Source organism: Petromyzon marinus, unplaced genomic scaffold (genome assembly GCF_048934315.1).
Source record: "Petromyzon marinus isolate PM22_M1 ecotype Great Lakes invasive population unplaced genomic scaffold, UKy_Petmar_22M1.pri1.0 PM_G_Scaffold_65, whole genome shotgun sequence".
Lineage (NCBI taxonomy): Eukaryota > Metazoa > Chordata > Hyperoartia > Petromyzontiformes > Petromyzontidae > Petromyzon > Petromyzon marinus.
Genome location: NW_027423019.1, coordinates 695,904 through 723,489, shown reverse-complemented (window position 1 = coordinate 723,489; position 27,586 = coordinate 695,904). Strand labels below are relative to the sequence as shown.

The 27,586-nt window shown below is 26.0% G+C and overlaps 1 protein-coding gene across 1 annotated transcript in view; it reads right to left on the bottom strand.

Annotated features, from left to right (window-relative positions):
* The window catches only part of LOC142919880 (putative ATP-dependent DNA helicase HFM1), a 34,683-nt gene extending 28,035 nt beyond the window's left edge, over positions 1-6,648 (bottom strand). The window contains exons 1-7 of the mRNA XM_076062557.1: positions 6,370-6,648; positions 4,538-4,665; positions 3,942-3,992; positions 2,588-2,658; positions 1,614-1,746; positions 1,336-1,487; positions 635-712 (exon numbers count right to left, since the gene is read on the bottom strand). Of these exons, the coding sequence (XP_075918672.1) occupies positions 635-712; positions 1,336-1,487; positions 1,614-1,746; positions 2,588-2,658; positions 3,942-3,992; positions 4,538-4,665; positions 6,370-6,401 (645 nt within the window). The 5' untranslated portion in view covers positions 6,402-6,648. The remainder of the gene's footprint in view (positions 1-634; positions 713-1,335; positions 1,488-1,613; positions 1,747-2,587; positions 2,659-3,941; positions 3,993-4,537; positions 4,666-6,369) is intronic.
* Positions 6,649-27,586: the final 20,938 nt, after the last annotated feature.

Here is a 27,586-nt window from a genome sequence, read left to right as displayed (position 1 = left end):
TGTATTGTATTGATATAGGCTAGGATAATAAAAGCGATTACGTCCGCGAGTGCGAGTGAAATCCCCGAACCACCTCCTGTACCATTATTTCTTCTGGGAAAATTGCTATTGAACATACGCGATTTTGAGATACGCGCACCTTTCCAGGCACACGTCTATCTCATAAGTCAAGGAGTCCCTGTATAACTATGTCACTTTATTGGATTGCAAATCCAGAGCGCGCTAACCATCACACCACTGTGGCCGCTTCCTATAAATTCAATACTGTGCGCAGGAATAACCCGTATTCTTAGCTCTTTCGGTAAACTCACGTTGAAGGGGAACAATAAAATAATAAAATATATATAAAACAATAAAAATTCTCACGACGTTTCGACCATGGTCGACCATATATATTTTATTATTTTATTGTTTCCCTTCAACGTGGTGACTTTTACCGAAAGAGCTAAGAATATGAATTACTGCAGTCACGAAAGCTTTAAATCAAAAAGGAATAACCCGGTTTACGTCGTGGCGGATGCGTTCCTGAAAGGTGCGACAACGAATATCCAAACGACGTCAATCGAAGCAATTTACGCTGTATTTACAAAAGTATGCCGAGGAAAACCAAGAACAATACAGTTATGTACTCTACCTCATCAATCAGAAACAGCCTCACGACCTGCACGAGAGACCTGTCGTGCCACTGTCTTGTTGTGCTATCCCATTTTTCCTGCAAACAAATTAGGTCAGTGAGCCCAGTAGAGATACAAACATTACAATGTACAAACAAGAGATCCCCGTCACCCCAGGTTCATACTCTGGGAGCGTGCCACACCCGAGTATGGAATTATCGGTGGATATGAGAGATCCCGGTGGAGTGTACGGCTGAATCAACTTTGCGGAGCGTACGGTTGAATAATTTCCTGGATGTGAGGTGCAGCAAGCCCATTAAAGGCCTCGAACACGAGTAGGAGAACGTTAAACTCAATGCGGGTGTGAACAGGGAGCCAATGAGAAACCTGAGCACAGGTGAGACATTACGTTGTGTTCCGTATTATGTAGGTTAGCATCAAACTAGGACCCATATCTAACAGAGCGGGTCCTCACCTATACACATCGAGCAATTCAGAAAAATACGCTTAAGAAAGCCTGACTCTGCTGATGAGACAGTGATAAGCAAAACCAGTCCAGAGTATTGCTTGTGTTGAACCAATACTGCTGAAATTATTATGATCCCAGAAGGTCGTGTGGTGGCTGATGGGATGTCTAAAAAATATACCCTTAATTTTAATGTGGAAGGACAGCTACGTGAAGGAGGCGTATTGTCACCTTATTTATTTTTTCAACACTTACCGGTGTTGTCAATATTATTTGGGCATCTTGTGTCTCAAAATAGTCATCGACGTCCGTGTCTCCTGTAAGCTCTTTGCACTGAATGCCGAGTGCTCCAAACTTGTTCTGCCAGTCTTCGAATTTCTCCCGACACAGTGCCTTGATGGGGGCCACTAGGGGGTGCGCGTCACATTCATGCTCACACAGGTCTACATCAAGCGTGCTTGCTGTTGTACGAATACAATACCGTGTGGGCAATTGCAACAATGTATAATGCAACAATTAAGAGACGTACTTACTATAAATAACTTTTGCATTGTAGGAGGGCCCTTGGCATTCCATTAAGAGTCGAATTATGGCCAGCTCAAAAATAACAGTCTTCCCAGAACCAGTCGGAGCACAAACCACTACAGGTCTGTTTGTGTACAGAATCTTAATTTTAAAAAAATGTAAGACAAAGTTTGTTAAACATCGTGTAAAGTCATCTCCAGCATTCATATGAGGTACTGTCATTGCCTCTTGGAAGTTGTGCAAGTGTTATCAATTCGGCAGAGTTAGTCACAATTAAGCATTGAGGCGGTGTTAAGTTGGGGATGAGTCTGTCTCTCCATTGGGTAATCACTGCTGACTCATCCACAAAGTGGTACCAATTATATCAACCCTGATAGGATGATGGGGTGAGTTAACCCCCAACCTAGATTTGAAATCACACATTTCAGATTCTGAGCCGCTCACTCTGCTGTTCAGTCACCTCATCGTAGCATGCATATGCTTGCATGATATGCATGTATTCATAATAAAGGTTTTTGGGTTAGATCGCGTTATTTATAAATGTGTCGTAACCCTCCACCACCTGACACGGCCAATCAGCAAAAAAGTGTCACGTTGACAAAAGACAAATAGTTCACTACTATAGCCCACCGGTGTGTTGAAGAGTGAATCCACAACATTTACAGTTTGAGTACGACGTTTCGCTGGAAATTACATCCAGCATCATCGGGCAATTCGCCAGAATGGTGAATAATATTGGTCGCGAAAGCCTACGTGTTAAATATGCCTGTATGATTACCTCTAGAAATCTTAAACGTTGTAACCTTATGATTGTTTCACTTAGTAATGACCATTAATATCAACCCTCTTGGTACATTCCACAGACATAGTTACCATCAGTAATGAAGATGTATAGTACCGAGCAAAACAAAACTGGTATCACTGCATAGAAATCAAACCGTAAGTTACACGTTTGTTTAAGTGTGAAATGCCATATACTTACGTCATCCATGACGCGAGACTGAACTGAGTTAAAAAAAGGAAACTCCTTGAAAATATGTCTGTAAGGCAACGCTGAAGGTAAGTTTAGGATAACATATGTTTAGGATTATGAATTCCCATGGAGAATAACTGAAAAAGGAGACTTTTGTTACTTTATTCAAAGACAAACATGTGCTAACATTTATTATGAGGAAATTGTACATTCGCATTGTTTGGGGTTATTGTCGTTGTTACGCTTATTTATCAATGAGAGTCTCACTGAGTCTCAACACCTTTTTCAGAAAGCATAACTACATTTTTGCTCATAAAAACACACAATGTCACACAATCCAGCAAGTATTTTAATTATTGTGGTTTCATTGACGTTATTGTTTCTTATTTATATTCTGAAGGGTGCTCCAGATGTTTTGTGACCTCCAATTAATTGACTCGTAACATTTTCCCCCTTTGTGTATTCATTTCTGTTTTGAAGAAACTTTACTTTAAAAATATGAAGATTTTGTGAATTAAATGGGGGGGGGGGGTCACAAAACATCTGGACCACTCTGAATATATAGATGACACAATGATAGAGCACCAGACTAAGACAGAGGAAGGTTACTTGTGTTGTGGCCGAAACGTCGTGAGAATTTAATATTATTGTTTTATTTTATTATTTCCCTTTTACGTGGGTGACTTTACCGAAAGAACCCAGAAGACAGACTAAGACACTTCTAAGGTAAACAAGGTAAACAAAAAAGTCGGTGATTTCCTGCTCAAATGAGCACTGAGGCGGTGCTAAACTCCTGTTTACAGCCCTGAACCAGTGGTGGAAATTCCACATTCTTATAGGACAACCAGTTGACTTCCCCAACAAAGTGGTAATAATTTTATATTAACCCCAGAGGGAAAATGGGCTGAGTCAACCTCCAATCAGGATTTGAATTTCACAACCTTGAGATTGTGAGCTGATCCCTCTACCGCTGAAACCTACCTGGTTGGTTCTTACTTCGTTTCAAGAGCAACACAGCTGAAGGAAGTCCACTCATTAATTTCATATACATTTTGTTGAATGTTCACAAATGAACATAGTAAAAATAGCACAAAAATTTCAACCATGCAATACTCCTCTGTCACATATCTGTCCCTGCACATAATATAAAAAAAATAAGGCGATGTATTACACATCCGAGCGGCCACACGTCTTTCTCGGAGTGAATAATTTCAGCAGCGTTGATGCAACAACAAAAAAGCAAAGTCTAGTCCGGTTGAAGCTCAATTCTGGTGAGTGAAATACCAATCTTACAGGCAAGGGCCCTCACTTGATATGATCGATTATTTTTTTTGTTTTAAAGAGGCAATCTCAAAAAGGATACGAATTTCAGAAACTGATCGCATTTCACTGATACTAAAGTCTTCTGAGTTTTCTGGGGAAAAAAAGAGATATGTTTTCAGTTTCAAGGACAATGCATATATTATCATAGTATGTTTTTTGTTTGCATTTTGACTGTAATTATTGTGGTTAATGCAGTAACGTGAATCCTTGTTAAAAAGGTTTCAGTTTTGTTGCCAGAAAAAAGGGGAAAACCCCTATTATTGCATAATTATACAATTAAAGAGAAATCTGAAAAGTCCCTTCGGAATATTAGGAAGAAGGTTGCAATGTACAGTTAACACAAACGTATAATGAGCACGATTGTGGAGAATACTATAGGTAACTACATAAATAAGCAGCTATGACCCCTTCCCATATATGCGCCTCCACGTAAAAAAATATAAAAGTATTATTTGCACATCCCATCAGCAGCATTGGTACAACACAGGCAAGCTCTGTATTGGTTTCGACAATGAGTATCTTCAAGCTTGCTTGCACCAATGCTGGTGAAGCGACTGATGCTTTACTCAACGATAAAACAAAACCATTTGAGACTACCCATCACATGTACTCATACACCAAGTCTCATTATCTCACCTCCAACGTTCTCTTTGGCTTCTCTACTTTCTGAGGAATTGCCGCATTTGAGATTTCCTTGAAAGTCATTGGTATACGTACCAGAATACTGGCCAAAGCCATCCATCGACTCCACGCCTTTGTGAACACTGTAACGACAACAACAAACATCACATTATTCTCGCATTATTCTTGCAAAACAAGAATTCCGTTTCTGTGTTAGGGAACTCATACATATAGCAACGCGCATGTTGTAAACTCTTCTTATCCACACCGATATGCGGGGTGTTGTTGGTGGATCCAAATATCAATGCTTATCTCCGTCCACTTATCCTCGTGTAGAAGTGTGGACACACACGTACGCGTGTTCCGCGCCGTACGTAGCCAACCGTGCTAATTGGAGGTGCAGGTATTACGGTGTGTTTGATACTGGCAACATTGTATATCGAATGTGGAGATGTGGCTCCACGTGAATATGATGTTTAACTTCAAATAGAGCATCGTGTGAAAGGGTCTGGGCCACCTCACCATGCAACACACCAGCGATTCGTTTTCTGCGTATAGATGAGGGTACTACAGTGGATCGTCATCAGCCATGGTCGATCCACTGCTGGATAAAGGCCTCCGCAATAAGCCGCCGCTTTCTCTCATGGCCCTGCAAGCTAGCAGACCATCATTGCTACCACAATACGTATGTTGCAACAAATGTTTGTTGTCATGGCAATGGGAAATACGATAAAAAATGTACTCTAGTCAACCTTCATGAAGTACATTATTGTAGTAGCCATCATTACTACTGCTATGTATTTTGTACATATTCATATTACGCAACTGTGTTTTTCATTAATAATTAAATGTAAAACGTAGATTAATAATATAGAGTAAACATGCCCACCGCGTTGTTTGAGATGAGGTGCTATAAATAAGCCACATTAATCCAAATGCATTGCATAGAGCACCCAACTCCACAACTATGGGACAATGACGTTCAAGGGCTACAATCCATCTTCAAATCGGGTGCTAAAATGTAAAAAACATGTTTTGACCTATCAAAGGGCAAATGTTGTCCTCGAAATGTAGTACACTTAAGGCGTGCCATGCAAATATAAAAATGCTAACACTGTACGCAGTCATTTGCACATAGCGACGCGTGATTTCACTTTGTTTTTTTGTCGTATTTAGATGTTTTTATACAGTGAAATACATGATACAAACATTAGCTGAAGGCATATGTCGATAGTTGTGAAAGATTATAAATGTATTCATATTGCACACACACTGTAACAAATGATCTGAGCGTCAGCTTCATTTTAGCCTAAGGGACCCCCTCATGACAGCTTGTCCTTGTGCAGCACAAGGTAAACACAACCTTGAGCTAATGGAAATTCCACGTGCCTATGACAGAGGCGAGTTCATCCATAGAACAACCTAAACAGCTATCTGCCGGCAGGGGGCGATGTTGCCTTTGGTTATAGGACCCATATCTGATAGGGTCCTTGCCTGTGTTCTATGGTTCTTTCAGTAAAATCTAGATTTAAAGCTTTCGTGACTGCAGGAATCCATACTCTATATAAAATGTATACCTACGTGACTTTACCGAAAGAACCAAAGAGTATCTTTTAATTAAGCCACGTAGATCGAAAAAAAAGTTATTAAAAACATCACGACGTTTCGATACGCAAACACAAAGCGGTCCGTCATACGCTTGTGTTGCAACCGAAAGGTCGTGATATTTTTAATCGCTTTATTTGGATTATTATTTTTTTCTATGTACGTTAACTTTGTTTTACCGAAAGAACCGTTAGAATACGGACCGCTGCAGTCACGAAAGTTTAAATAAAAATGTCCTTCACCTGTAATGATCCATCTTGCAGTTCACCAGCATTGGTTGAAGCGAGCCAGACTGGTGAATGTTGAACGTGTGCAGAATGTTGCTTTGTGTTAAACCATTGCTGTTTATTTACTTTGAAATAACTGTTACTAAGTTATCCCTGACTAGGTGAATCTCTAACGAGGTTAATCTCTAACGAGGTTAATCTCTAAGTTAATCTCTTACTAAGTTAATCTCTTACTAAGTTAATATCTTAATAAGTTAATATCTAAGTCAATATCTTACTAAGTTAATATCTAAGTTAATATCTTACTAAGTTAATATCTTACTAAGTTAATATCTTACTAAGTTAATATCTAACTAAGTTAATATCTTACTAAGTTAATAACTAAGTTAATCTCTTACTAAGTTAATATATTACTAAGTTTATCTCTAACTAAGTTAATCTCTTACTAAGTTAATCTCTTACTAAGTTAATATCTAACTAAGTTAATATCTTACTAAGTTAATAGCTTACTAAGTTAATCTCTTACTAAGTTAATATCTAACTAAGTTAATATCTTACTAAGTTAATCTCTTACTAAGTTAATATCTTACTAAGTTAATAGCTTACTAAGTTAATCTCTTACTAAGTTAATATCTAACTAAGTTAATATCTTACTAAGTTAATATCTTACTAAGTTAATATCTTACTAAGTTAATCTCTAAGTTAATATCTTACTAAGTTAATCTCTTACTAAGTTAATATCTTACAAAGTTAATATCTTACTAAGTTAATATCTTACAAAGTTAATATCTTACTAAGTTAATCTCTAACTAAGTTAATATCTAACTAAGTTAATCTCATACTAAGTTAATCTCTTACTAAGTTAATATTTAACTAAGTTAATCTCTTACTAAGTTAATATCTTACTAAGTTAATATCTAACTAAGTTAATCTCTTACTAAGTTAATCTCTTACTAAGTTAATCTATAACTAAGTTAATCTCTTACTAAGATCATCTCTTACTAAGTTAATCTCTTACTAAGTTAATATCTAACTAAGTTAATCTCTAACTAAGTTAATCTCTTACTAAGTTAATATCTTACTAAGTTAATATCTTACTAAGTTAATATCTAACTAAGTTAATATCTTACTAAGTTAATATCTTACTAAGTTAATATCTTACTAAGTTAATATCTAACTAAGTTAATATCTTACTAAGTTAATAACTAAGTTAATCTCTTACTAAGTTAATATCTTACTAAGTTAATCTCTAACTAAGTTAATATTTAACTAAGTTAATCTCTTACTAAGTTAATATCTTACTAAGTTAATATCTAACTAAGTTAATCTCTTACTAAGTTAATCTCTTACTAAGTTAATCTATAACTAAGTTAATCTCTTACTAAGATCATCTCTTACTAAGTTAATATTTACTAAGTTAATCTCTTACTAAGTTAACATTTTACTAAGTTATTCTCTAACTAAGTTAATATCTTACTAAGTTAATATCTTACTAAGTTAATCTCTAACTAAGTTGGTCTCTAACTAAGTTAATATCTTACTAAGTTAATCTCTTACTAAGTTAATAACTAAGTTAATATCTTACTATGTTAATATCTTACTAAGTTAATAACTAAGTTAATATCTTACTAAGTTAATCTCTTACTAAGTTAATATCTTACTAAGTTAATCTCTTACTAAGTTATTATCTTACTAAGTTAATATCTAACTAAGTTAATATCTTACTAAGTTAATATCTAACTAAGTTAATATCTAACTAAGTTAATCTCTTACTAAGTTAATCTCTTACTGAGTTAATATCTAACTAAGTTAATATCTTACTAAGTTAATCTCTAACTAAGTTAATCTCTTACTAAGTTAATATCTTAATAAGTTAATCTCTAACTAAGTTAATATCTTACTAAGTTAATCTCTAACTAAGTTAATCTCTTACTAAGTTAATATCTTAATAAGTTAATCTCTAACTAAGTTAATATCTTACTAAGTTAATCTCTAAGTTAATATCTTACTAAGTTAATCTCTAACTAAGTTAATATCTTACTAAGTTAATCTCTAAGTTAATATCTTACTAAGTTAATATCTTACTAAGTTAATATCTAACTAAGTTAATCTCTTACTAAGTTAATCTCTTACTAAGTTAATCTATAACTAAGTTAATCTCTTACTAAGATCATCTCTTACTAAGTTAATCTCTTACTAAGTTAATATCTAACTAAGTTAATCTCTAACTAAGTTAATATTTAACTAAGTTAATCTCTTACTAAGTTAATATCTTACTAAGTTAATATCTAACTAAGTTAATCTCTTACTAAGTTAATCTCTTACTAAGTTAATCTATAACTAAGTTAATCTCTTACTAAGATCATCTCTTACTAAGTTAATATTTACTAAGTTAATCTCTTACTAAGTTAACATTTTACTAAGTTATTCTCTAACTAAGTTAATATCTTACTAAGTTAATATCTTACTAAGTTAATCTCTAACTAAGTTGGTCTCTAACTAAGTTAATATCTTACTAAGTTAATCTCTTACTAAGTTAATAACTAAGTTAATATCTTACTAAGTTAATATCTTACTAAGTTAATAACTAAGTTAATATCTTACTAAGTTAATCTCTTACTAAGTTAATATCTTACTAAGTTAATCTCTTACTAAGTTATTATCTTACTAAGTTAATATCTAACTAAGTTAATATCTTACTAAGTTAATATCTAACTAAGTTAATATCTAACTAAGTTAATCTCTTACTAAGTTAATCTCTTACTGAGTTAATATCTAACTAAGTTAATATCTTACTAAGTTAATCTCTAACTAAGTTAATCTCTTACTAAGTTAATATCTTAATAAGTTAATCTCTAACTAAGTTAATATCTTACTAAGTTAATCTCTAACTAAGTTAATCTCTTACTAAGTTAATATCTTAATAAGTTAATCTCTATCTAAGTTAATATCTTACTAAGTTAATCTCTAAGTTAATATCTTACTAAGTTAATCTCTAACTAAGTTAATATCTTACTAAGTTAATCTCTAAGTTAATATCTTACTAAGTTAATATCTTACTAAGTTAATATCTAACTAAGTTAATCTCTTACTAAGTTAATCTCTTACTAAGTTAATCTATAACTAAGTTAATCTCTTACTAAGATCATCTCTTACTAAGTTAATCTCTTACTAAGTTAATATCTAACTAAGTTAATCTCTAACTAAGTTAATCTCTTACAAAGTTAATATCTTACTAAGTTAATCTCTTACTAAGTTAATATCTTACTAAGTTAATATCTAACTAAGTTAATCTCTTACTAAGTTAATCTCTTACTAAGTTAATCTATAACTAAGTTAATCTCTTACTAAGATCATCTCTTACTAAGTTAATCTCTTACTAAGTTAATATCTAACTAAGTTAATCTCTAACTAAGTTAATCTCTTACTAAGTTAATATCTTACTAAGTTAATATCTTACTAAGTTAATATCTAACTAAGTTAATATCTTACTAAGTTAATATCTTACTAAGTTAATATCTTACTAAGTTAATATCTAACTAAGTTAATATCTTACTAAGTTAATCTCTTACTAAGTTAATATCTTACTAAGTTAATATCTAACTAAGTTAATCTCTTACTAAGTTAATCTCTTACTAAGTTAATCTATAACTAAGTTAATCTCTTACTAAGATCATCTCTTACTAAGTTAATATTTACTAAGTTAATCTCTTACTAAGTTAACATTTTACTAAGTTATTCTCTAACTAAGTTAATATCTTACTAAGTTAATATCTTACTAAGTTAATCTCTAACTAAGTTGGTCTCTAACTAAGTTAATATCTTACTAAGTTAATCTCTTACTAAGTTAATAACTAAGTTAATATCTTACTAAGTTAATATCTTACTAAGTTAATAACTAAGTTAATATCTTACTAAGTTAATCTCTTACTAAGTTAATATCTTACTAAGTTAATCTCTTACTAAGTTATTATCTTACTAAGTTAATATCTAACTAAGTTAATATCTTACTAAGTTAATATCTAACTAAGTTAATATCTAACTAAGTTAATCTCTTACTAAGTTAATCTCTTACTGAGTTAATATCTAACTAAGTTAATATCTTACTAAGTTAATCTCTAACTAAGTTAATCTCTTACTAAGTTAATATCTTAATAAGTTAATCTCTAACTAAGTTAATATCTTACTAAGTTAATCTCTAACTAAGTTAATCTCTTACTAAGTTAATATCTTAATAAGTTAATCTCTAACTAAGTTAATATCTTACTAAGTTAATCTCTAAGTTAATATCTTACTAAGTTAATCTCTAACTAAGTTAATATCTTACTAAGTTAATCTCTAAGTTAATATCTTACTAAGTTAATATCTAACTAAGTTAATCTCTTACTAAGTTAATCTCTTACTAAGTTAATCTATAACTAAGTTAATCTCTTACTAAGATCATCTCTTACTAAGTTAATCTCTTACTAAGTTAATATCTAACTAAGTTAATCTCTAACTAAGTTAATATTTAACTAAGTTAATCTCTTACTAAGTTAATATCTTACTAAGTTAATATCTAACTAAGTTAATCTCTTACTAAGTTAATCTCTTACTAAGTTAATCTATAACTAAGTTAATCTCTTACTAAGATCATCTCTTACTAAGTTAATATTTACTAAGTTAATCTCTTACTAAGTTAACATTTTACTAAGTTATTCTCTAACTAAGTTAATATCTTACTAAGTTAATATCTTACTAAGTTAATCTCTAACTAAGTTGGTCTCTAACTAAGTTAATATCTTACTAAGTTAATCTCTTACTAAGTTAATAACTAAGTTAATATCTTACTAAGTTAATATCTTACTAAGTTAATAACTAAGTTAATATCTTACTAAGTTAATCTCTTACTAAGTTAATATCTTACTAAGTTAATCTCTTACTAAGTTATTATCTTACTAAGTTAATATCTAACTAAGTTAATATCTTACTAAGTTAATATCTAACTAAGTTAATATCTAACTAAGTTAATCTCTTACTAAGTTAATCTCTTACTGAGTTAATATCTAACTAAGTTAATATCTTACTAAGTTAATCTCTAACTAAGTTAATCTCTTACTAAGTTAATATCTTAATAAGTTAATCTCTAACTAAGTTAATATCTTACTAAGTTAATCTCTAACTAAGTTAATCTCTTACTAAGTTAATATCTTAATAAGTTAATCTCTAACTAAGTTAATATCTTACTAAGTTAATCTCTAAGTTAATATCTTACTAAGTTAATCTCTAACTAAGTTAATATCTTACTAAGTTAATCTCTAAGTTAATATCTTACTAAGTTAATATCTTACTAAGTTAATATCTAACTAAGTTAATCTCTTACTAAGTTAATCTCTTACTAAGTTAATCTATAACTAAGTTAATCTCTTACTAAGATCATCTCTTACTAAGTTAATCTCTTACTAAGTTAATATCTAACTAAGTTAATCTCTAACTAAGTTAATCTCTTACAAAGTTAATATCTTACTAAGTTAATCTCTTACTAAGTTAATATCTTACTAAGTTAATATCTAACTAAGTTAATCTCTTACTAAGTTAATCTCTTACTAAGTTAATCTATAACTAAGTTAATCTCTTACTAAGATCATCTCTTACTAAGTTAATCTCTTACTAAGTTAATATCTAACTAAGTTAATCTCTAACTAAGTTAATCTCTTACAAAGTTAATATCTTACTAAGTTAATCTCTAACTAAGTTAATATCTTACTAAGTTAATATTTACTAAGTTAATCTCTTACTAAGTTAACATTTTACTAAGTTATTCTCTAACTAAGTTAATATCTTACTAAGTTAATATCTTACTAAGTTAATCTCTAACTAAGTTGGTCTCTAACTAAGTTAATATCTTACTAAGTTAATCTCTTACTAAGTTAATAACTAAGTTAATATCTTACTAAGTTAATATCTTACTAAGTTAATAACTAAGTTAATATCTTACTAAGTTAATCTCTTACTAAGTTAATATCTTACTAAGTTAATCTCTTACTAAGTTATTATCTTACTAAGTTAATATCTAACTAAGTTAATATCTTACTAAGTTAATATCTAACTAAGTTAATATCTAACTAAGTTAATCTCTTACTAAGTTAATCTCTTACTGAGTTAATATCTAACTAAGTTAATATCTTACTAAGTTAATCTCTAACTAAGTTAATCTCTTACTAAGTTAATATCTTAATAAGTTAATCTCTATCTAAGTTAATATCTTACTAAGTTAATCTCTAAGTTAATATCTTACTAAGTTAATCTCTAACTAAGTTAATATCTTACTAAGTTAATCTCTAAGTTAATATCTTACTAAGTTAATATCTTACTAAGTTAATATCTAACTAAGTTAATCTCTTACTAAGTTAATCTCTTACTAAGTTAATCTATAACTAAGTTAATCTCTTACTAAGATCATCTCTTACTAAGTTAATCTCTTACTAAGTTAATATCTAACTAAGTTAATCTCTAACTAAGTTAATCTCTTACAAAGTTAATATCTTACTAAGTTAATCTCTTACTAAGTTAATATCTTACTAAGTTAATATCTAACTAAGTTAATCTCTTACTAAGTTAATCTCTTACTAAGTTAATCTATAACTAAGTTAATCTCTTACTAAGATCATCTCTTACTAAGTTAATCTCTTACTAAGTTAATATCTAACTAAGTTAATCTCTAACTAAGTTAATCTCTTACTAAGTTAATATCTTACTAAGTTAATATCTTACTAAGTTAATATCTAACTAAGTTAATATCTTACTAAGTTAATATCTTACTAAGTTAATATCTTACTAAGTTAATATCTAACTAAGTTAATATCTTACTAAGTTAATAACTAAGTTAATCTCTTACTAAGTTAATATCTTACTAAGTTAATCTCTAACTAAGTTAATATTTAACTAAGTTAATCTCTTACTAAGTTAATATCTTACTAAGTTAATATCTAACTAAGTTAATCTCTTACTAAGTTAATCTCTTACTAAGTTAATCTATAACTAAGTTAATCTCTTACTAAGATCATCTCTTACTAAGTTAATATTTACTAAGTTAATCTCTTACTAAGTTAACATTTTACTAAGTTATTCTCTAACTAAGTTAATATCTTACTAAGTTAATATCTTACTAAGTTAATCTCTAACTAAGTTGGTCTCTAACTAAGTTAATATCTTACTAAGTTAATCTCTTACTAAGTTAATAACTAAGTTAATATCTTACTAAGTTAATATCTTACTAAGTTAATAACTAAGTTAATATCTTACTAAGTTAATCTCTTACTAAGTTAATATCTTACTAAGTTAATCTCTTACTAAGTTATTATCTTACTAAGTTAATATCTAACTAAGTTAATATCTTACTAAGTTAATATCTAACTAAGTTAATATCTAACTAAGTTAATCTCTTACTAAGTTAATCTCTTACTGAGTTAATATCTAACTAAGTTAATATCTTACTAAGTTAATCTCTAACTAAGTTAATCTCTTACTAAGTTAATATCTTAATAAGTTAATCTCTAACTAAGTTAATATCTTACTAAGTTAATCTCTAACTAAGTTAATCTCTTACTAAGTTAATATCTTAATAAGTTAATCTCTAACTAAGTTAATATCTTACTAAGTTAATCTCTAAGTTAATATCTTACTAAGTTAATCTCTAACTAAGTTAATATCTTACTAAGTTAATCTCTAAGTTAATATCTTACTAAGTTAATATCTAACTAAGTTAATCTCTTACTAAGTTAATCTCTTACTAAGTTAATCTATAACTAAGTTAATCTCTTACTAAGATCATCTCTTACTAAGTTAATCTCTTACTAAGTTAATATCTAACTAAGTTAATCTCTAACTAAGTTAATATTTAACTAAGTTAATCTCTTACTAAGTTAATATCTTACTAAGTTAATATCTAACTAAGTTAATCTCTTACTAAGTTAATCTCTTACTAAGTTAATCTATAACTAAGTTAATCTCTTACTAAGATCATCTCTTACTAAGTTAGTATTTACTAAGTTAATCTCTTACTAAGTTAACATTTTACTAAGTTATTCTCTAACTAAGTTAATATCTTACTAAGTTAATATCTTACTAAGTTAATCTCTAACTAAGTTGGTCTCTAACTAAGTTAATATCTTACTAAGTTAATCTCTTACTAAGTTAATAACTAAGTTAATATCTTACTAAGTTAATATCTTACTAAGTTAATAACTAAGTTAATATCTTACTAAGTTAATCTCTTACTAAGTTAATATCTTACTAAGTTAATCTCTTACTAAGTTATTATCTTACTAAGTTAATATCTAACTAAGTTAATATCTTACTAAGTTAATATCTAACTAAGTTAATATCTAACTAAGTTAATCTCTTACTAAGTTAATCTCTTACTGAGTTAATATCTAACTAAGTTAATATCTTACTAAGTTAATCTCTAACTAAGTTAATCTCTTACTAAGTTAATATCTTAATAAGTTAATCTCTAACTAAGTTAATATCTTACTAAGTTAATCTCTAACTAAGTTAATCTCTTACTAAGTTAATATCTTAATAAGTTAATCTCTAACTAAGTTAATATCTTACTAAGTTAATCTCTAAGTTAATATCTTACTAAGTTAATCTCTAACTAAGTTAATATCTTACTAAGTTAATCTCTAAGTTAATATCTTACTAAGTTAATATCTTACTAAGTTAATATCTAACTAAGTTAATCTCTTACTAAGTTAATCTCTTACTAAGTTAATCTATAACTAAGTTAATCTCTTACTAAGATCATCTCTTACTAAGTTAATCTCTTACTAAGTTAATATCTAACTAAGTTAATCTCTAACTAAGTTAATCTCTTACAAAGTTAATATCTTACTAAGTTAATCTCTTACTAAGTTAATATCTTACTAAGTTAATATCTAACTAAGTTAATCTCTTACTAAGTTAATCTCTTACTAAGTTAATCTATAACTAAGTTAATCTCTTACTAAGATCATCTCTTACTAAGTTAATCTCTTACTAAGTTAATATCTAACTAAGTTAATCTCTAACTAAGTTAATCTCTTACAAAGTTAATATCTTACTAAGTTAATCTCTAACTAAGTTAATATCTTACTAAGTTAATATTTACTAAGTTAATCTCTTACTAAGTTAACATTTTACTAAGTTATTCTCTAACTAAGTTAATATCTTACTAAGTTAATATCTTACTAAGTTAATCTCTAACTAAGTTGGTCTCTAACTAAGTTAATATCTTACTAAGTTAATCTCTTACTAAGTTAATAACTAAGTTAATATCTTACTAAGTTAATATCTTACTAAGTTAATAACTAAGTTAATATCTTACTAAGTTAATCTCTTACTAAGTTAATATCTTACTAAGTTAATCTCTTACTAAGTTATTATCTTACTAAGTTAATATCTAACTAAGTTAATATCTTACTAAGTTAATATCTAACTAAGTTAATATCTAACTAAGTTAATCTCTTACTAAGTTAATCTCTTACTGAGTTAATATCTAACTAAGTTAATATCTTACTAAGTTAATCTCTAACTAAGTTAATCTCTTACTAAGTTAATATCTTAATAAGTTAATCTCTAACTAAGTTAATATCTTAATAAGTTAATCTCTAACTAAGTTAATATCTTACTAGGTTAATCTCTAAGTTAATATCTTACTAAGTTAATCTCTAACTAAGTTAATATCTTACTAAGTTAATCTCTAAGTTAATATCTTACTAAGTTAATATCTTACTAGGTTAATATCTAACTAAGTTAATCTCTTACTAAGTTAATCTCTTACTAAGTTAATCTATAACTAAGTTAATCTCTTACTAAGATCATCTCTTACTAAGTTAATCTCTTACTAAGTTAATATCTAACTAAGTTAATCTCTAACTAAGTTAATCTCTTACAAAGTTAATATCTTACTAAGTTAATCTCTTACTAAGTTAATATCTTACTAAGTTAATATCTAACTAAGTTAATCTCTTACTAAGTTAATCTCTTACTAAGTTAATCTATAACTAAGTTAATCTCTTACTAAGATCATCTCTTACTAAGTTAATCTCTTACTAAGTTAATATCTAACTAAGTTAATCTCTAACTAAGTTAATCTCTTACAAAGTTAATATCTTACTAAGTTAATCTCTAACTAAGTTAATATCTTACTAAGTTAATATTTACTAAGTTAATCTCTTACTAAGTTAACATTTTACTAAGTTATTCTCTAACTAAGTTAATATCTTACTAAGTTAATATCTTACTAAGTTAATCTCTAACTAAGTTGGTCTCTAACTAAGTTAATATCTTACTAAGTTAATCTCTTACTAAGTTAATAACTAAGTTAATATCTTACTAAGTTAATATCTTACTAAGTTAATAACTAAGTTAATATCTTACTAAGTTAATCTCTTACTAAGTTAATATCTTACTAAGTTAATCTCTTACTAAGTTATTATCTTACTAAGTTAATATCTAACTAAGTTAATATCTTACTAAGTTAATATCTAACTAAGTTAATATCTAACTAAGTTAATCTCTTACTAAGTTAATCTCTTACTGAGTTAATATCTAACTAAGTTAATATCTTACTAAGTTAATCTCTAACTAAGTTAATCTCTTACTAAGTTAATATCTTCATAAGTTAATCTCTAACTAAGTTAATATCTTACTAAGTTAATCTCTAACTAAGTTAATCTCTTACTAAGTTAATATCTTAATAAGTTAATCTCTAACTAAGTTAATATCTTACTAAGTTAATCTCTAAGTTAATATCTTACTAAGTTAATCTCTAACTAAGTTAATATCTTACTAAGTTAATCTCTAAGTTAATATCTTACTAAGTTAATATCTTACTAAGTTAATATCTAACTAAGTTAATCTCTTACTAAGTTAATCTCTTACTAAGTTAATCTATAACTAAGTTAATCTCTTACTAAGATCATCTCTTACTAAGTTAATCTCTTACTAAGTTAATATCTAACTAAGTTAATCTCTAACTAAGTTAATCTCTTACAAAGTTAATATCTTACTAAGTTAATCTCTAACTAAGTTAATATCTTACTAAGTTAATCTCTAAGTTAATATCTTACTAAGTTAATATTTACTAAGTTAATCTCTTACTAAGTTAACATTTTACTAAGTTATTCTCTAACTAAGTTAATATCTTACTAAGTTAATATCTTACTAAGTTAATCTCTAACTAAGTTGGTCTCTAACTAAGTTAATATCTTACTAAGTTAATCTCTTACTAAGTTAATAACTAAGTTAATATCTTACTAAGTTAATATCTTACTAAGTTAATAACTAAGTTAATATCTTACTAAGTTAATCTCTTACTAAGTTAATATCTTACTAAGTTAATCTCTTACTAAGTTATTATCTTACTAAGTTAATATCTAACTAAGTTAATATCTTACTAAGTTAATATCTAACTAAGTTAATATCTAACTAAGTTAATCTCTTACTAAGTTAATCTCTTACTGAGTTAATATCTAACTAAGTTAATATCTTACTAAGTTAATCTCTAACTAAGTTAATCTCTTACTAAGTTAATATCTTAATAAGTTAATCTCTAACTAAGTTAATATCTTACTAAGTTAATCTCTAACTAAGTTAATCTCTTACTAAGTTAATATCTTAATAAGTTAATCTCTAACTAAGTTAATATCTTACTAAGTTAATCTCTAAGTTAATATCTTACTAAGTTAATCTCTAACTAAGTTAATATCTTACTAAGTTAATCTCTAAGTTAATATCTTACTAAGTTAATCTCTAACTAAGTTAATATCTAACTAAGTTAATCTCATACTAAGTTAATCTCTTACTAAGTTAATATCTTACTAAGTTAATCTCTAACTAAGTTAATATTTAACTAAGTTAATCTCTTACTAAGTTAATATCTTACTAAGTTAATATCTAACTAAGTTAATCTCTTACTAAGTTAATCTCTTACTAAGTTAATCTATAACTAAGTTAATCTCTTACTAAGATCATCTCTTACTAAGTTAATCTCTTACTAAGTTAATATCTAACTAAGTTAATCTCTAACTAAGTTAATCTCTTACAAAGTTAATATCTTACTAAGTTAATCTCTAACTAAGTTAATATCTTACTAAGTTAATCTCTAAGTTAATATCTTACTAAGTTAATATTTACTAAGTTAATATCTTACTAAGTTAACATTTTACTAAGTTATTCTCTAACTAAGTTAATATCTTACTAAGTTAATATCTTACTAAGTTAATCTCTAACTAAGTTGGTCTCTAACTAAGTTAATATCTTACTAAGTTAATCTCTTACTAAGTTAATAACTAAGTTAATATCTTACTAAGTTAATATCTTACTAAGTTAATAACTAAGTTAATATCTTACTAAGTTAATATCTTACTAAGTTAATATCTTACTAAGTTAATCTCTTACTAAGTTATTATCTTACTAAGTTAATATCTAACTAAGTTAATATCTTACTAAGTTAATATCTAACTAAGTTAATATCTAACTAAGTTAATCTCTTACTAAGTTAATCTCTTACTGAGTTAATATCTAACTAAGTTAATATCTTACTAAGTTAATCTCTAACTAAGTTAATCTCTTACTAAGTTAATATCTTAATAAGTTAATCTCTAACTAAGTTAATATCTTACTAAGTTAATATCTAACTAAGTTAATCTCTTACTAAGTTAATATCTTAATAAGTTAATCTCTAACTAAGTTAATATCTTACTAAGTTAATCTCTAAGTTAATATCTTACTAAGTTAATCTCTAACTAAGTTAATATCTTACTAAGTTAATCTCTAAGTTAATATCTTACTAAGTTAATATCTTACTAAGTTAATATCTAACTAAGTTAATCTCTTACTAAGTTAATCTCTTACTAAGTTAATCTATAACTAAGTTAATCTCTTACTAAGATCATCTCTTACTAAGTTAATCTCTTACTAAGTTAATATCTAACTAAGTTAATCTCTAACTAAGTTAATCTCTTACAAAGTTAATATCTTACTAAGTTAATCTCTTACTAAGTTAATATCTTACTAAGTTAATATCTAACTAAGTTAATCTCTTACTAAGTTAATCTCTTACTAAGTTAATCTATAACTAAGTTAATCTCTTACTAAGATCATCTCTTACTAAGTTAATCTCTTACTAAGTTAATATCTAACTAAGTTAATCTCTAACTAAGTTAATCTCTTACAAAGTTAATATCTTACTAAGTTAATCTCTAACTAAGTTAATATCTTACTAAGTTAATATTTACTAAGTTAATCTCTTACTAAGTTAACATTTTACTAAGTTATTCTCTAACTAAGTTAATATCTTACTAAGTTAATATCTTACTAAGTTAATCTCTAACTAAGTTGGTCTCTAACTAAGTTAATATCTTACTAAGTTAATCTCTTACTAAGTTAATAACTAAGTTAATATCTTACTAAGTTAATATCTTACTAAGTTAATAACTAAGTTAATATCTTACTAAGTTAATCTCTTACTAAGTTAATATCTTACTAAGTTAATCTCTTACTAAGTTATTATCTTACTAAGTTAATATCTAACTAAGTTAATATCTTACTAAGTTAATATCTAACTAAGTTAATATCTAACTAAGTTAATCTCTTACTAAGTTAATCTCTTACTGAGTTAATATCTAACTAAGTTAATATCTTACTAAGTTAATCTCTAACTAAGTTAATCTCTTACTAAGTTAATATCTTAATAAGTTAATCTCTAACTAAGTTAATATCTTACTAAGTTAATCTCTAACTAAGTTAATCTCTTACTAAGTTAATATCTTAATAAGTTAATCTCTAACTAAGTTAATATCTTACTAGGTTAATCTCTAAGTTAATATCTTACTAAGTTAATCTCTAACTAAGTTAATATCTTACTAAGTTAATCTCTAAGTTAATATCTTACTAAGTTAATATCTTACTAAGTTAATATCTAACTAAGTTAATCTCTTACTAAGTTAATCTCTTACTAAGTTAATCTATAACTAAGTTAATCTCTTACTAAGATCATCTCTTACTAAGTTAATCTCTTACTAAGTTAATATCTAACTAAGTTAATCTCTAACTAAGTTAATCTCTTACAAAGTTAATATCTTACTAAGTTAATCTCTTACTAAGTTAATATCTTACTAAGTTAATATCTAACTAAGTTAATCTCTTACTAAGTTAATCTCTTACTAAGTTAATCTATAACTAAGTTAATCTCTTACTAAGATCATCTCTTACTAAGTTAATCTCTTACTAAGTTAATATCTAACTAAGTTAATCTCTAACTAAGTTAATCTCTTACAAAGTTAATATCTTACTAAGTTAATCTCTAACTAAGTTAATATCTTACTAAGTTAATATTTACTAAGTTAATCTCTTACTAAGTTAACATTTTACTAAGTTATTCTCTAACTAAGTTAATATCTTACTAAGTTAATATCTTACTAAGTTAATCTCTAACTAAGTTGGTCTCTAACTAAGTTAATATCTTACTAAGTTAATCTCTTACTAAGTTAATAACTAAGTTAATATCTTACTAAGTTATTATCTTACTAAGTTAATATCTAACTAAGTTAATATCTTACTAAGTTAATATCTAACTAAGTTAATATCTAACTAAGTTAATCTCTTACTAAGTTAATCTCTTACTGAGTTAATATCTAACTAAGTTAATATCTTACTAAGTTAATCTCTAACTAAGTTAATCTCTTACTAAGTTAATATCTTAATAAGTTAATCTCTAACTAAGTTAATATCTTACTAAGTTAATATCTAACTAAGTTAATCTCTTACTAAGTTAATATCTTAATAAGTTAATCTCTAACTAAGTTAATATCTTACTAAGTTAATCTCTAAGTTAATATCTTACTAAGTTAATCTCTAACTAAGTTAATATCTTACTAAGTTAATCTCTAAGTTAATATCTTACTAAGTTAATATCTTACTAAGTTAATATCTAACTAAGTTAATCTCTTACTAAGTTAATCTCTTACTAAGTTAATCTATAACTAAGTTAATCTCTTACTAAGATCATCTCTTACTAAGTTAATCTCTTACTAAGTTAATATCTAACTAAGTTAATCTCTAACTAAGTTAATCTCTTACAAAGTTAATATCTTACTAAGTTAATCTCTTACTAAGTTAATATCTTACTAAGTTAATATCTAACTAAGTTAATCTCTTACTAAGTTAATCTCTTACTAAGTTAATCTATAACTAAGTTAATCTCTTACTAAGATCATCTCTTACTAAGTTAATCTCTTACTAAGTTAATATCTAACTAAGTTAATCTCTAACTAAGTTAATCTCTTACAAAGTTAATATCTTACTAAGTTAATCTCTAACTAAGTTAATATCTTACTAAGTTAATATTTACTAAGTTAATCTCTTACTAAGTTAACATTTTACTAAGTTATTCTCTAACTAAGTTAATATCTTACTAAGTTAATATCTTACTAAGTTAATCTCTAACTAAGTTGGTCTCTAACTAAGTTAATATCTTAATAAGTTAATCTCTTACTAAGTTAATAACTAAGTTAATATCTTACTAAGTTAATGTCTTACTAAGTTAATAACTAAGTTAATATCTTACTAAGTTAATCTCTTACTAAGTTAATATCTTACTAAGTTAATCTCTTACTAAGTTATTATCTTACTAAGTTAATATCTAACTAAGTTAATATCTTACTAAGTTAATATCTAACTAAGTTAATATCTAACTAAGTTAATCTCTTACTAAGTTAATCTCTTACTGAGTTAATATCTAACTAAGTTAATATCTTACTAAGTTAATCTCTAACTAAGTTAATCTCTTACTAAGTTAATATCTTAATAAGTTAATCTCTAACTAAGTTAATATCTTACTAAGTTAATCTCTAACTAAGTTAATCTCTTACTAAGTTAATATCTTAATAAGTTAATCTCTAACTAAGTTAATATCTTACTAGGTTAATCTCTAAGTTAATATCTTACTAAGTTAATCTCTAACTAAGTTAATATCTTACTAAGTTAATCTCTAAGTTAATATCTTACTAAGTTAATATCTTACTAAGTTAATATCTAACTAAGTTAATCTCTTACTAAGTTAATCTCTTACTAAGTTAATCTATAACTAAGTTAATCTCTTACTAAGATCATCTCTTACTAAGTTAATCTCTTACTAAGTTAATATCTAACTAAGTTAATCTCTAACTAAGTTAATCTCTTACAAAGTTAATATCTTACTAAGTTAATCTCTTACTAAGTTAATATCTTACTAAGTTAATATCTAACTAAGTTAATCTCTTACTAAGTTAATCTCTTACTAAGTTAATCTATAAATAAGTTAATCTCTTACTAAGATCATCTCTTACTAAGTTAATCTCTTACTAAGTTAATATCTAACTAAGTTAATCTCTAACTAAGTTAATCTCTTACAAAGTTAATATCTTACCAAGTTAATCTCTAACTAAGTTAATATCTTACTAAGTTAATATTTACTAAGTTAATCTCTTACTAAGTTAACATTTTACTAAGTTATTCTCTAACTAAGTTAATATCTTACTAAGTTAATATCTTACTAAGTTAATCTCTAACTAAGTTGGTCTCTAACTAAGTTAATATCTTACTAAGTTAATCTCTTACTAAGTTAATAACTAAGTTAATATCTTACTAAGTTAATCTCTTACTAAGTTAATATCTTACTAAGTTAATCTCTTACTAAGTTATTATCTTACTAAGTTAATATCTAACTAAGTTAATATCTTACTAAGTTAATATCTAACTAAGTTAATATCTAACTAAGTTAATCTCTTACTAAGTTAATCTCTTACTGAGTTAATCTCTTACTAAGTTAATATCTTAATAAGTTAATCTCTAACTAAGTTAATATCTTACTAAGTTAATCTCTAACTAAGTTAATCTCTTACTAAGTTAATATCTTAATAAGTTAATCTCTAACTAAGTTAATATCTTACTAAGTTAATCTCTAAGTTAATATCTTACTAAGTTAATCTCTAACTAAGTTAATATCTTACTAAGTTAATCTCTAAGTTAATATCTTACTAAGTTAATATCTTACTAAGTTAATATCTAACTAAGTTAATCTCTTACTAAGTTAATCTCTTACTAAGTTAATCTATAACTAAGTTAATCTCTTACTAAGATCATCTCTTACTAAGTTAATCTCTTACTAAGTTAATATCTAACTAAGTTAATCTCTAACTAAGTTAATCTCTTACAAAGTTAATATCTTACTAAGTTAATCTCTAACTAAGTTAATATCTTACTAAGTTAATCTCTAAGTTAATATCTTACTAAGTTAATATTTACTAAGTTAATCTCTTACTAAGTTAACATTTTACTAAGTTATTCTCTAACTAAGTTAATATCTTACTAAGTTAATATCTTACTAAGTTAATCTCTAACTAAGTTGGTCTCTAACTAAGTTAATATCTTACTAAGTTAATCTCTTACTAAGTTAATAACTAAGTTAATATCTTACTAAGTTAATATCTTACTAAGTTAATAACTAAGTTAATATCTTACTAAGTTAATCTCTTACTAAGTTAATATCTTACTAAGTTAATCTCTTACTAAGTTATTATCTTACTAAGTTAATATCTAACTAAGTTAATATCTTACTAAGTTAATATCTAACTAAGTTAATATCTAACTAAGTTAATCTCTTACTAAGTTAATCTCTTACTGAGTTAATATCTAACTAAGTTAATATCTTACTAAGTTAATCTCTAACAAAGTTAATCTCTTACTAAGTTAATATCTTAATAAGTTAATCTCTAACTAAGTTAATATCTTACTAAGTTAATCTCTAACTAAGTTAATCTCTTACTAAGTTAATATCTTAATAAGTTAATCTCTAACTAAGTTAATATCTTACTAAGTTAATCTCTAAGTTAATATCTTACTAAGTTAATCTCTAACTAAGTTAATATCTTACTAAGTTAATCTCTAAGTTAATATCTTACTAAGTTAATCTCTAACTAAGTTAATATCTAACTAAGTTAATCTCATACTAAGTTAATCTCTTACTAAGTTAATATCTTACTAAGTTAATCTCTAACTAAGTTAATATTTAACTAAGTTAATCTCTTACTAAGTTAATATCTTACTAAGTTAATATCTAACTAAGTTAATCTCTTACTAAGTTAATCTCTTACTAAGTTAATCTATAACTAAGTTAATCTCTTACTAAGATCATCTCTTACTAAGTTAATCTCTTACTAAGTTAATATCTAACTAAGTTAATCTCTAACTAAGTTAATCTCTTACAAAGTTAATATCTTACTAAGTTAATCTCTAACTAAGTTAATATCTTACTAAGTTAATCTCTAAGTTAATATCTTACTAAGTTAATATTTACTAAGTTAATCTCTTACTAAGTTAACATTTTACTAAGTTATTCTCTAACTAAGTTAATATCTTACTAAGTTAATATCTTACTAAGTTAATCTCTAACTAAGTTGGTCTCTAACTAAGTTAATATCTTACTAAGTTAATCTCTTACTAAGTTAATAACTAAGTTAATATCTTACTAAGTTAATATCTTACTAAGTTAATAACTAAGTTAATATCTTACTAAGTTAATCTCTTACTAAGTTAATATCTTACTAAGTTAATCTCTTACTAAGTTATTATCTTACTAAGTTAATATCTAACTAAGTTAATATCTTACTAAGTTAATATCTAACTAAGTTAATATCTAACTAAGTTAATCTCTTACTAAGTTAATCTCTTACTGAGTTAATATCTAACTAAGTTAATATCTTACTAAGTTAATCTCTAACTAAGTTAATCTCTTACTAAGTTAATATCTTAATAAGTTAATCTCTAACTAAGTTAATATCTTACTAAGTTAATATCTAACTAAGTTAATCTCTTACTAAGTTAATATCTTAATAAGTTAATCTCTAACTAAGTTAATATCTTACTAAGTTAATCTCTAAGTTAATATCTTACTAAGTTAATATCTTACTAAGTTAATATCTTACTAAGTTATTATATAACTAAGTTAATCTGTTACTAAGTTAATCTCTAACTAAGTTAATCTCTTACTAAGTTAATATCTAACTAAGTTAATATCTTACTAAGTTAATATCTTACTAAGTTATTATATAACTAAGTTAATCTCTTACTAAGTTAATCTCTAACTAAGTTAATCTCTTACTAAGTTAATATCTAACTAAGTTAATATCTTACTAAGTTAATATTTACTAAGTTAATCTCTTACTAAGTTAATATCTTACTAAGTTATTCTCTAACTAAGTTAATATCTTACTAAGTTAATATCTTACTAAGTTAATCTCTTACTAAGTTAATATCTTACTAATTGAATCTCTTACTAAGCTATTATATAACTAAGTTAATCTCTTACTAAGTTAATCTCTAACTAAGTTAATATCTTACTAAGTTAATCTCTAACTAAGTTAATCTCTTACTAAGTTAATATCTAACTAAGTTAATATCTTACTAAGTTAATATCTTACTAAGTTAATATCTTACTAAGTTAATCTCTTACAAAGTTAATCTCTTACTAAGTTAATATCTAACTAAGTTAATATTTTACTAAGTTAATCTCTAACTAAGTTAATCTCTTACTAAGTTAATATCTAACTAAGTTAATATCTTACTAAGTTAATATCTTACTAAGTTAATATCTAACTAAGTTAATATCTTACTAAGTTAATAACTAAGTTAATCTCTTACTAAGTTAATATATTACTAAGTTTATCTCTTACTAAGTTAATCTCTTACTAAGTTAATCTCTTACTAAGTTAATATCTAACTAAGTTAATATCTTACTAAGTTAATATCTTACTAAGTTAATCTCTTACTAAGTTAATATCTAACTAAGTTAATATCTTACTAAGTTAATATCTTACTAAGTTAATATCTTACTAAGTTAATCTCTTACTAAGTTAATATCTAACTAAGTTAATATCTTACTAAGTTAATATCTTACTAAGTTAATATCTAACTAAGTTAATATCTTACTAAGTTAATATCTTACTCAGTTAATCTCTAACTAAGTTAATCTCTAACTAAGTTAATCTCTTACTAAGTTAATATCTTACTAAGTTAATATCTTACTAAGTTAATATCTAACTAAGTTAATATCTTACTAAGTTAATCTCTTACTAAGTTAATATCTTACTAAGTTAATATCTAACTAAGTTAATATCTTACTAAGTTAATAACTAAGTTAATCTCTTACTAAGTTAATATATTACTAAGTTTATCTCTTACTAAGTTAATCTCTTACTAAGTTAATCTCTTACTAAGTTAATATCTAACTAAGTTAATATCTTACTAAGTTAATATCTTACTAAGTTAATCTCTTACTAAGTTAATATCTAACTAAGTTAATATCTTACTAAGTTAATAACTAAGTTAATCTCTTACTAAGTTAATATATTACTAAGTTTATCTCTTACTAAGTTAATCTCTTACTAAGTTAATATCTTACTAAGTTAATATCTTACTAAGTTAATCTCTTACTAAGTTAATATCTAACTAAGTTAATATCTTACTAAGTTAATATCTTACTAAGTTAATATCTAACTAAGTTAATATCTTACTAAGTTAATAACTAAGTTAATCTCTTACTAAGTTAATATATTACTAAGTTTATCTCTTACTAAGTTAATCTCTTACTAAGTTAATATCTTACTAAGTTAATATCTTACTAAGTTAATCTCTTACTAAGTTAATATCTAACTAAGTTAATATCTTACTAAGTTAATATCTTACTAAGTTAATATCTAACTAAGTTAATATCTTACTAAGTTAATAACTAAGTTAATCTCTTACTAAGTTAATATATTACTAAGTTTATCTCTTACTAAGTTAATCTCTTACTAAGTTAATCTCTTACTAAGTTAATATCTAACTAAGTTAATATCTTACTAAGTTAATATCTTACTAAGTTAATCTCTTACTAAGTTAATATCTAACTAAGTTAATATCTTACTAAGTTAATCTCTTACTAAGTTAATATCTTACTAAGTTAATATCTTACTAAGTTAATCTCTTACTAAGTTAATCTCTTACTAAGTTAATCTCTTACTAAGTTAATGTCTTACTAAGTTAATATCTAACTAAGTTAATCTCTAACTAAGTTAATCTCTTACTAAGTTAATATCTAACTAAGTTAATCTCTAACTAAGTTAATATCTTACTAAGTTAATCTCTTACTAAGTTAATATCTTACTAAGTTAATATCTTACTAAGTTAA